This window comes from Neoarius graeffei, chromosome 13, assembly GCF_027579695.1.
Source record: "Neoarius graeffei isolate fNeoGra1 chromosome 13, fNeoGra1.pri, whole genome shotgun sequence".
Taxonomy (NCBI): domain Eukaryota; kingdom Metazoa; phylum Chordata; class Actinopteri; order Siluriformes; family Ariidae; genus Neoarius; species Neoarius graeffei.
In genome coordinates this window covers 78,435,409-78,447,912 of record NC_083581.1, presented here as the reverse complement: position 1 = coordinate 78,447,912, position 12,504 = coordinate 78,435,409, and the positions used below count along the sequence as shown (strand labels likewise).

General features: G+C 38.7%; 1 protein-coding gene across 3 annotated transcripts in view; it reads right to left on the bottom strand.

Annotated features, from left to right (window-relative positions):
* Positions 1-12,504, bottom strand: part of cpne9 (copine family member IX) — a 199,711-nt gene that overhangs the window by 15,642 nt on the left and 171,565 nt on the right. For 2 of the 3 annotated variants that reach the window (XM_060938585.1, XM_060938586.1), the window contains exons 8-10: positions 6,789-6,892; positions 5,251-5,355; positions 1,314-1,355 (exon numbers count right to left, since the gene is read on the bottom strand). In XM_060938585.1, coding sequence (XP_060794568.1) covers positions 1,314-1,355; positions 5,251-5,355; positions 6,789-6,892 — 251 coding nt within the window. Of the gene's footprint in view, positions 1-1,042; positions 1,225-1,313; positions 1,356-5,250; positions 5,356-6,788; positions 6,893-12,504 lie in introns of those variants that run through there. The other variant, XM_060938587.1, reaches the window with a different exon arrangement.

Here is a 12,504-nt window from a genome sequence, read left to right as displayed (position 1 = left end):
TTTTCCAAGTTTTCTTTGTGAAAAAGTCTATAATTAAGCTACAACCCATCTGTGTTTTGCTCACTCGTACCCAGTTTGAAGGCACCGCCATTTTTGCATAAATTACCTATGAATATTAATCGCACATCGCTCATCCAATCAGCGTGGAATACCCTTCTCTGACATCAGCTGTGAACTCAGGTCAAGTTCAGGGCCATGGGTTTGCATGGACTGGACTGAATACCTGCTCAAAGGCTACAAAACACATGCATGATGATTCCAGCGTTATACTGTCAATCTAAATTGTAAGCTTCGCAGTGGCGGTTTAACGGGTAGTGGAATGTCACTAAACTGGAAAGAAGGCATAACTGGGCCGCTATGCTATGGTGCTTTAGGGGAAACCCTGCATCAGTGTACGCCTCCAACACTTCTCTCTCTTGAACTGCTTGCTGCACTTCGATTCATGAAATCAAGCAAAATTGTTGCTTTGGTGCAGATATTGAACACGTTCTGAAAGAAAAGAGATGGGTGGTTGGGCGTGAACTTGAAAATATAACACAGAAATGATGATAAACTCTTTAACGATCTAACTCCACAATGCAGTACTACATAGTTAAGTGTTTTCACATCTTTCTTTCTTTCTTTCTTTCTTTCTTTCTTTCTTTCTTTCTTTCTTTCTTTAACTATTTTCTAACATGTAGAATAGGTTTGTTTAGAAGAAATCTCTGAATTTGCTTTAACGTGAGCTTTTAAAACCGTAGTAATCAAACACAGTTTTAACGATAATTATAATTTTAAACGATAATACAAACTCAGGAACTTTACCGCAGTTTACTGTGAAAGCGGTAACTGTTTCATCCACAGTCAGCACTGGTAGCTTTCCTACGACAAGCGAAGGCTAGTCAGGGGACTACATTGTCAAAGAAAATTGGAAAAGAATATGAAAAAATAATAATTTTGTCGAGCATTAAAGCATCACATTGCCCCACACTTCACATCATAAAACAAAATCCTTAATTTTGCCATCTTCATCTTTCTTAACTAAAGAAAAATATCACCAATATTTAACAAATAAACAACCTGATGTGAAGAACTACACTATAGTTTTGCAGTTTGGAAATGAACTGGTGACTCTGGAGAAAGCTTTCACGGGACTCAGGAGTAGGAAATGTAGGAGGAGCACACGGATCACGTCAGGCAGGAATGAGTCGTGGAAAGAAATGTTCCAGGAGCAACAAAGTGATGCTGAAACAGGAGCATGTCTTAGTTGAAGAAATCAGGTTCACCAAACTCTGCTAAAGGTCAGTGAGAAACAGTGTCAGAAGATACAGTACCTTCCATCTCGGTCCCAGTCGTAGACGTCGACTTTAACTGTTCTGGATTTGAAAAAAATATATATATACAAATCAATAAATTTAAACTGAGAAATGAGAATCTAATGTCACATCCATAGACTTTCCAAATAACACTCAATTTGAGGATGGATGCAATGAGATGCCAAAAAAAAATCCCATCCTTTTTGTGAAACTGTTTTCCTTAAAAGTCAAACAAAACTCAAAAATAAACACCGTTTGCTGAACATAGCAAGCGCTCTGATGTGCCCTCCACATGCTCAAATTAAAAATAAAACTTTATAACTTTCATTTGCACTTAAATCGGATATCTGTCTGTGATGTAACCGGCACACTAGAACGCTGTTTACCTGAGTAACACAAAGCCATCGAATAAAGGCTTCTAATTCTAATAAAATCCCCAGGCACCACTGTGCTCTCTATCTCGCTCTCTCTCTCTCACTGCTTCAGATGGGTTAAATTTAGAGAAAGAATTTCACCGTGCTGTAATGTATATGTGACAAATAAAAGCTTCTAATTCTAAAAATCTAATCAGAAATTTTCTGCAACTATGTGATTTTTACTGGCAACAAAATCCGCGAATCAACAGACTTCACTTTTATGAAGTTTAAATCTCACTCGGTGAGAACACATACGCAGTCCTGACACAGATAGTCATAAACAATGGCGGTTGTCATTGTAACGCAATTCTTGCCATCTCAAAAGATCGCTTTTCTCAGTGAATAAAAACAAACGAGTATGTCACATAAAAATAAAAGGAAAAAATTAATTTAATCAATCATATTTAGGATTGTTTACAGCACTTTTTAGAAGCGATGTATCCACTAGATCTCAGCCTCGGTAAGTCATGTAGCATGTAAGTGATGTCACAATCTTGGATTCTCTCGCGTAATTTCTCTTCAGAGTGTGATATTTGAACCTCGGAGAGAGTGAGATGGCAGTACCCAGGGACATTGTTTGTTTTTCTTTTAAAATCAAATCAGTATACAGGTACAAATCTGAACAAGTGAACACTCGAACATGTCATGTATGGATATTATCTGTCAGTATAAAGGAGTTTATTTTTTGGGTTTTGTTAAACTTTATATAATGCCACTCTTATCAATATTGTAATTCCATTTCTATTTCTATACATTTACATTCCTAGTTGCCTTCGATGTGTCAGAAATTCTTCATGCTGAGCAAAATAGCTCCTAACAGGCAGTTCACTGGGGTTTTCTCATTCACAAATGGCAATATGCTGAATAATAAAACTATGGATAAAATAAACAGGTATAATAACAAATATAGATAAAGTCCAACAAAAATCCAATGTTAATTAGGGAAAGTTACCTGGAGTTAATTTTAGTTTATAAAATACATCGCTTTCATATTAAATATTGTAATTACATTTAACTTCTGATTAATTAGCTTTAGTATAAATACGCAGGTGATTTATAGGAAATGGTGTGTGCTGATTGGTCGAGAGATTCAGACTATTTCTCGATAATCATCTCGAGTGACTCAGCAAAATGGCGTCCAATCGCTTCGTCACCGTAAGTGAGGAAGAATTACAGATGATGAAAGAAAATGCTGTTCCTAAAAGCACTAAAGATGCTCTGAAGTTTGGTCTAAAACTATTCGAAGGGAAGGTGGGACTGGGATTTATTTTATCAATTTTAAAACAAAGTATTTTATGTGACTTGGCGTAGATCAGTGACACAAGTCTGAGATTCGCATGCTGCTTTTGAAGATTGAAATAAATTAGTTTTTTAACATGATAAAAAAAATTAAATAATCACCTGCGCATTTATACTAAAACAGTTATCTGCCTCAGGCTCAGCGAATCAGTGAACAATAACCTTGACGTCGTCTCAGTTATTGTTCACCGATATTCACAATAATTGTTAAATAATAAATTGTCTAACTATCACTAACTAGATTTTCTGGTGTTTTTTTGTCCTGGGAAAGCAGCTACAACAAATCAGATGTTTTACAAACAACATGTAATGAGTTATTATATCAACACAAGTGTTTTACTGGGAAATTCACCACTGGCATTTTTAATCTGAGCTCCTTCCGGGACATGGAGAACCAAAACCGTGATCTAAATCTCTGTCTGTCACTTGTGAGGAAATCAATGAATTGTTCTGATAAATTTGGGAACTTTTTGTTTGTAAATGTTTCGATATAAAAAAAAAGAAAATCACACCTTGGGTTGAAGATATGAAGTTTATCTTCTTGTGTTGAAAAACACATTTTTCATACAAAATACATCACGGATCTGCGTGACATATTTCCCAATATTTTGCCCTGATGACGTCATTTCCAGTGTTTTCCTGCTGACTAGACGTGTGTTGTCAAAATAGCGAACCAGTTCAAAATTAAAATTCTTTTGATTAACTTGTGTGTGTGTGTGTGGATGTGTCCATATAATATAAAGAACCTTACACAGTGTTGTGAAGGTATGAAGTTTATCTTCTCATGTTGAAAATATTTTCACTCGTTCATGAATGTTCACCACTCGGAGATAAACTTCATATCTTCGCACAACCGTGTAATATCCTCTATATACGTATACTGTACCTGTGTGTCCAGTTAACCCTGAAACTTCTGAATTATTATTCAATCATTCATCCAAAAGCATATTACTCAGTAATCACTTTAACTCCTCCCACTTGTAATTACAGTACCAGTCAAAACTTTGGACACGCCCTCTAATTCAAAGTTTTCTCTTAATTTTTTAATTAAAAGTCACTTCCTGTCTTAATGTGATGATGGATGTCATTTCTCTTTACTTAGCTGGGGTGGGTTTCCCAAAAACCTCTTAATGCTAAGAGCAGCTTGACTAGGAGAGAGAGTGTTCATTGTGATGCTCGCTCTACCATTTAATGATGCTCTTTGTGCTAAGATGCTTTTGGGAAACTCACCCCTGAGTGGTTCTTGACATGTGTTTTAATACAGTTGTTGAATAGGGCTATTTTATTATTTGTATTTTTATTATTTACTGTTTGATCTCAAACGCATTAAGAAGGTAAGAAACTCGTCCACTAATGACCTTTTGACGAGACACAGCTGTTAATTGAAAAGCGTTTCAGGTGACTCCCTCATGAAGCTGGTTAAGAGAATGATAATAGTGTACAAAGCGTCATCAAGGGAAACGCTGAAGAATCTAAAATATGAAATATTTTGTTTAACACCTTTTTTGTTTCCCACATAATTCCGTATATGTTCCAGATGTTATTTCATAGTTTTGATGTCTTCAGTGTTGTTCTACAATGTACTGTAGAACATACAAAATGCAGAAAACCCAATGAATGAGTAGGGGTGTACAAACTTTTAACTGGTACTGTCAATATCCCATGTGATGACCCGCTGCCACAACAGAGACACTGTTTGCTGCTACTCTCACATCAGACACACAAATTAGTGCTCATTATTTTGGATCTTAATAAATCAGCACCAAATTATAACACAGAAAGGGTTCACACTAGTTTACAGGACGATCTCGTTTATTTTATTTTAGTTCTGAAAAATATTCAAAAACATGAGGGTTTGTTTGGTTGTTTGTTTTTTTTAACTATTCAATCACTTCCTCACAGTAGACCTTTACACATATTGTGATATTCTACACACTTGGTCAGCTGAAAGAGTCGTTGTTTTATTGTGGTGAAAGGTCAGTGTGAGCAGGAGGCTGGGGTGAAGGCGTCGCTCGCTGATGGTGTTACACTCAGTGAAACAGAAACACACACTCAGCGTGGCTGCATCCACACCACACACTCACCAAAATACTCAATATCCTGGGCTCCCACTTCAGCAAGAGGGCTGAGTGGGTGAGAATATAAATCGCCATGCGGTGAGAGGTGTGTGTGTGTGTGTGTGTGTGTGTGTGTGTGTGTGTGTGTGTGTGTGTGTCGAATGCATTGCCCACTCTCCTCACCTGTCATAATCCCCGTTACACAGAGCCCGTACAGGGATGGTGAAAGGCTGCCACACTGGATTCAGAGTGTTTTTGATCACCTCTGTTTTATGGCAGATGGTGAACCTGTAACAAAGCGCTGTGTGACTCAAATAAACAGCAGCCAAGAGTTCACACAACAGTCATTTTACGAATTAGCAACAGACACATCAGCTTATCTGTATACAAGAAATAACCAGACCATGCTGGAATGATCTATCAGTAGGCCTCTCAGACGCTCGCTGGCCGTGCTGTGAAAATTCTCCATGCAGACGCTCATTTAAGTTTCCAAACCTGTCATTGCTGAACTCTTGAATATTTTCTATTGTGAATACTGTCATTAAAAAGCTTATAATCTCTGCTTTCCAAAGAAATGTATCTGGTTAAGATCTGTTCAGTACTTTGGGAGTAACGGCAGGCTGAAGTCGGTACAACAGAGTAAAAACTCTGCTCGCGGGACGTCGGGAAACTGCCGGTGCTTTTCTTTTTGAGTTACGGGAAAGCGGTCAGGCTCTCTCTCTCTCTCTCTCTCTCTCTCTCTCCTGATCGGTTTCCCACTGGATTACTCATCAATATCAATCAGATCACTTTTATAGGGATGTTCTCTCGCTCTCACTGTTTCTGATGAAGGATTCAGCAACATTTTCCCTCTGCTAGTTTTGATGTTCTGATTCGCGGGAGACTTTGAAGTGAGTTTTCAGAGCTTTACCTACTTATTTTTACAAATCAAACTGATTCCTATAAATAAATGAGCATTTTACAATATAACTGGAGTTGTTTTGATGAAAAATATTGAGAGCTTAGTGGTTGGAATGAGATTTTAAAAAACCAGAAGTCAGAAACACGAGTGTTGATTTCAGGTGAGTTAATGTGAATTGTTTATTGGATGTGGATCAGGCAGTTTTTTCGAGGTTCGCCTTAAAAGCTGTGAATATTAATCGAAATAATAATTTACATTCTTTCATATAAACACTAGTCGGCCCTACTGAGAAATGCAAAGGCCTACAGAGCACAAAGAGGGGATTAGAAATAATCTTTTATTACTTTTTTATTGAGTGTACCGATTTAATGGATTTAACCTAATTAGTATAATTAGTACTAATTAAATACTAATTTGCATAATTAGTTTTGACTAATTTTTAAAACTGTATTCAGTATAGAACCATCTATATTTCTGTTAATTTCTATGCAAATATCTTAAATAGAAAAGTTGTTAAGAAAAACATTTGATCTCAGTGGTTAATGAGGCCCATTTTGGACCATGTGATCCTCGGACAGAATATTACAGCAGTTTAATAAAAATTAAGCTGTTTTTTCAATCTTTGATTTGTAATATCTCAAGAACAGATAAACATATTTTAATTCTGTAAAAAGTCTGTTGTTCCGCATTCAATTCTGAATTCAGTGAGAGCAGTTTCAAGCAATTTGGACTGAATTTGGATTTTCGCCTGATATGCCTACTGTATTGGTCATTTTAGCAAAAGAGGATGCGTCGAAACTGGTAGGTAGCTGTGGCTTACGTGCCGTCCTCGTTGCTGCGGTAGAACACCAGGAAAGGATCCGATTTCCCAAAGAAATCTTTCTTATCCAGCTTGTTGGCACAGAGCTGCATGGTGGCAATATCCTGTTTGAAAATACATTACAGAAAGTTAAATAATTTATTACATTTAAAGGATCCAATTGAGACCATTTTAGAGTCTCGACTGGGTGTTTGCTTTGCATTTCCTTCTTTAGTTCTTTCATGGATGTTTTTCATAAGTCAAACTGATTCAAAATCCTAGCTGCTTCAAACTACATGATGAAGCCATATATAATAATAATAATAACTAGACCGGACAATTCCCCGGGGGAAATTGTGAGAGGATGCAGTGCGCGAAGCAATTCGCTCACGCATGTTCGCTGGCCGTGAACGTGTGACCTGCAATGACGTTTCAATGCAATGATTGTGTGTGTGCTTGAGACAGCAGCCATCATGAAGAAGAGCTATTCAACAGTATGAACAAAGTGACTACAGGCGGAAATTAGCATGTACTGCTTTAACCTGGGACAGACATCTGTCCTTACCACAACGATAATGTTTAATTTGTGCACTGTCCCTTTTAAAAATAAAATAAACTCTAAGAAGAGTGTTTGTAGTTTGTATGTACGAACAGAAGTGTTCCTAATAAAGTGGGCGGCTAAGGTGAGGCCTGTCGGCTGCCCTCTTCTCAGTTTCTCAGAGCAGCGGATGTTTGAAAAAGTGCTTTATTTTCCAATTAATTCCATAGAAATGAATGGGGTTTTTTTGGGACAAGTGTGACTACTACATTTGAGAAAATTATGTCTGTAGTGTGAAATTTGTGGCTGAAAACAGTTTAAGTTTGAAATTTTGAGCATGATTTGTGTGTGTGCTTGAGACAGCAGCCCCCCTCTGCCCCGTCACTGGCCCCAATCGGCATGGTGACGGGCCTGAACAGGAGAGTTAAGAGACACACAGAAGATTATGTCAGGTTTCTGCTGTGTTTTGCTAAGAAGTAGGCCTCGAACAATCACAAATAACTCGACAACGAAAGCTTCTATTCACAAAATTCTTTCACAGTGAGTGCTAGAAGGGTCTCCTGAATAAAATGATGTATTTTTTTGTTTGTATTGTTAAAAATGAGGACGCTACAGGGAGTTAAAAACGAGTGACTTTTCAGCAACGTTTATACTGGGAGTCAATGAGGCCGCTCACCTGTGCTCTCCTCACTTTGAGGCTTCTCATTCAAAAACCGTGAATCCTATCGTTTAGGTAGACACATTGTGTGAATCAGGACAAGTTTTCCTACTACTTTTGAGAAAATCATGTCTGTAGAGTGAAATTTGTGGATGAAAACACAGTTTAAGCGAGAAAGTTTGAGCTTTTTTTTGAAGCCGCCTACACTCTGAGTTAACGAGGCGCACTGGTGTGTAACGCAATAGACACCCATTCAAAAGCCGGATTTTCTCCCAGAAACCACATGGCGTTTGACCCGGGACTGATCCGAAAGTGTAGACCTAGCAGAAAAGTTTAATGCCAGATCCACAGAGGAGAAGTTTTCCTACGTTTTAGAGTTTGAATCACGTCTCTAGGTGAAAGCATGCCAGAGCAGCGGATGTTTGAAAAACGTTGAAAAAGTGCTTTTTTTCAAATTAATTCCATAGAAATGAATGGGGTTTTTTTGGACGATGTTTTCGCGACTACGTCGCGAAAAAATCGTTTTCTATAGAGAAAAGTAATAGCATAGCGAGTCCGATCGAGCCGCACGTTTTGATATATTGTTTGTCTGTGTGCAACGTACGGTTATTGAGTTAATCGAAATCGAAATTTGCGTAGGAAGAGTAACAAATATAACACTAGACCGGACAATTCCCCGGGGGAAATTGTGAGAGGATGCAGTGCGCGAAGCAATTCGGTCACGCATGTTCGCTGGCCGTGAATGTGTGACCCGCAATGATGTTTCAATGCAATGATCATGTGTGTGCTTGAGACAGCAGCCGTCATGAAGAAGAGCTTTTCAAGAGTATGAACAAAGTGACTACAGGCGGAAATTAGCATGTACTGCTATAACCTGGGACAGACATCTGTCCTTACCACAAGGATAATGTTTAATTTGTGCACTGTCCCTTTTAAAAATAAAATGAACTCTAAACTCTAAGAAGAGTGGTTGTAGTTTGTATGTACGAACAGAAGTGTTCCTAATAAAGTGGGCGGCTAAGGTGAAGTGTCATGCTGACCGAGGCTGTTTTTCTGTCACGTTTATAATGGGTGTCAATGAGGCCATTCGGCTGCCCTCTTCTCAGATTGAGGCTTGTCATTAAAAAACTGTAAATCCTATCGTTTAGGTAGACACATTGTGTGAATCAGGAGAAGTTTTCCTACTACTTTTGAGAAAATCAAGTCTGTAGAGTGAAATTTGTGGCTGAAAACAGAGTTTAAGCGAGAAAGTTTGACCTTTTTTTTTAACCTCTCTCCACTCTGAGCATAACGAGGTCCACTGGTGTGTAACGCAATAGACACCCATAAAAAGCCGGATTTTCTCCCGGAACCAACATGGCGTTTGAGCCGGGACTGATCCGAGAGTGTAGAACCTAGCAGAAAAGTTGAAGGCCAGATCCACAGAGGAAAAGTTTTCCTACGTTTTAGAGTTTGAATCACGTCTCTAGGTGAAAGCATGCCAGAGCAGCGGATGTTTGAAAAACGTTGAAAAAGTGCTTTTTTTTCAATTAATTCCATAGAAATGAATGGGGATTGTTTGGACGATTTTTTCGCGACTACGTCGCGAAAAAATCTTATTCTATAGAGAAAAGTAATAGCATAGCGAGTCCGATCGAGCCGCACGTTTTGATACATTGTTTGTCTGTGTGCGACGTACGGTTATTGTGTTACTCGAAATCAAAATTTGTGTAGGAAGAGTAACAAATATAACACTAGACCGGACAATTCCCCGGGGGAAATTGTGAGAGGATGCAGTGCGCGAAGCAATTCGGTCACGCATGTTTGCTGGCCGTGAACGTGTGACCCGCAATGATGTTTCAGTGCAATGATCGTGTGTGTGCTCGAGACAGCAGCCGTCATGAATAAGAACTATTCAAGGTTATGAACAAAGTGACTCCAGGCGGAAATTAGCATGTACTGCTATAACCTGGGACAGACATCTGTCCTTACCACAAGGATAATGTTTAATTTGTGCACTGTCCCTTTTAAAAATAAAATAAACTCTAAACTCTAAGAAGAGTGTTTGTAGTTTGTATGTACGAACAGAAGTGTTCCTAATAAAGTGGGCGGCTAAGGTGAGGCCTGTCGGCTGCCCTCCTCTCAGTTTCTCAGAGCAGCGGATGTTTGAAACAGTGTTTTTTTTTTTCCAATTAATTCCATAGAAATGAATGGGTTTTTTTGGGGACAAGTGTGACTACTACTTTTGAGAAAATTATGTCTGTAGTGTGAAATTTGTGGCTGAAAACAGTTTAAGTTTGAAATTTTGAGCATGATTTGTGTTTGTGCTTGAGACAGCTTTTCCCTCTGCCCCGTCACTGGCCCCAATTGGCATGGTGACGGGCCTGAACAGGAGAGTTATGAAACACACACAAGATTATGTCAGGTGTCTACTGTGTTTTGCAAAGAGTAGGCCTCGAACAATCACAAATATGATGTTTCAATGCAATGATCGTGTGTGTGCTCGAGACAGCAGCCATCATGAAGAAGACCTATTCAAGAGTATGACCAAAGTGACTACAGGCGGAAATTAGCATGTACTGCTATAACCTGGGACAGACATCTGTCCTTAACACAAGGATAATGTTTAATTTGTGCACTGTCCCTTTTAAAAATAAAATAAACTCTAAACTCTAAGAAGAGTGTTTGTAGTTTGTATGTACGAACAGAAGTGTTCCTAATAAAGTGGGCGGCTAAGGTGAGGCTGACACACAAGGGCTGGAGTTTTCTACTGGTTTTTTTATGAAGGACCAGGCCTCGAACAATGACAAATAACTCGACAACGGAAGCAGCTATTCACAAAATTCTTTCACAGTGAGCGCTAGAAGGGTTTCCTGAATAAAATGATGTATTTTTTTGTTTGTATTGTTAAAAATGAGGACGCTACAGGGAGTTAAAAACGAGTGACTTTTCAGCAACGTTTATACTGGGAGTCAATGAGGCCGCTCACCTGTGCTCTCCTCACTTTGAGGCTTGTCATTCAAAAACCGTAAATCCTATCGTTTAGGTAGACACATTGTGTGAATCAGGACAAGTTTTCCTACTACTTTTGAGAAAATCATGTCTGTAGAGTGAAATTTGTGGCTGAAAACACGGTTTAAAAATAAAATAAACTCTAAACTCTAAGAAGAGTGTTTGTAGTTTGTATGTACGAACAGAAGTGTTCCTAATAAAATGGGCGGCTAAGGTGAGGCTGACACACAAGGGCTGGAGTTTTCTACTGTTTTTTTTATGAAGGACCAGGCCTCGAACAATGACAAATAACTCGACAACGGAAGCAGCTATTCACAAAATTCTTTCACAGTGAGCGCTAGAAGGGTCTCCTGAATAAAATGATGTATTTTTTTGTTTGTATTGTTAAAAATGAGGACGCTACAGGGAGTTAAAAACGAGTGACTTTTCTATCCCGTTTATAATGCATGTCAATGAGCTAACACACACAAGGTCTTGAATTTTGTGCTGTTTTTTACTACGGACCAGACCTCAAACAATGACAAATAACTCGACAACGAAAGCAGCTATTCACAAAATTCTTTCACAGTGAGCGCTAGAAGGGTCTCCTGAATAAAATGATGTATTTTTTTGTTTGTATTGTTAAAAATGAGGACGCTACAGGGAGTTAAAAACGAGTGACTTTTCAGCAACGTTTACAATGGGAGTCAATGAGGCCGCTCACCTGTGCTCTCCTCACTTTGAGGCTTGTCATTCAAAAACCGTAAATCCTATCGTTTAGGTAGACACATTGTGTGAATCAGGACAAGTTTTCCTACTACTTTTGAGAAAATCATGTCTGTAGAGTGAAATTTGTGGCTGAAAACAGAGTTTAAGCGAGAAAGTTTGACCTTTTTTTTCAAACTGTCTACACTCTAAGATAACGACCTTCACTGGTGTGTAACGCAATAGACACCCATTCAAAAGCCGGATTTTCTCCCAGAAACCACATGGCGGTTGAGCCGGGACTGATCCGAAAGTGTAGAACCTAGCAGAAAAGTTTAATGCCAGATCCACAGAGGAGAAGTTTTCCTACGTTTTAGAGTTTGAATCACGTCTCTAGGTGAAAGCATGCCAGAGCAGCGGATGTTTGAAAAACGTTGAAAAAGTGCTTTTTTTTCAATTAATTCCATAGAAATGAATGGGGTTATTTTGGGCGATTTTTTCGCGACTACGTCGCGAAAAAATCGCAATCTATAGAGAAAAGTAATAGCATAGCGAGTCCGATCGAGCCGCACGTTTTGATGTATTGTTTGTCTGTGTGCAACGTACGGTTATTGAGTTATTCGAAATCAAAATTTGCGTAGGAATAATAAAAATAACTAGACCGGACAATTCCCCGGGGGAAATTGTGAGAGGATGCAGTGCGCGAAGCAATTCGCTCACGCATGTTCGCTGGCCGTGAACGTGTGACCCGCAATGATGTTTCAATGCAATGATTGTGTGTGTGCTTGAGACAGCAGCCGTCATGAAGAAGAGCTATTCAAGAGCATGAACAAAGTGACTACAGGCGGAAATTAGCATGTACTGCT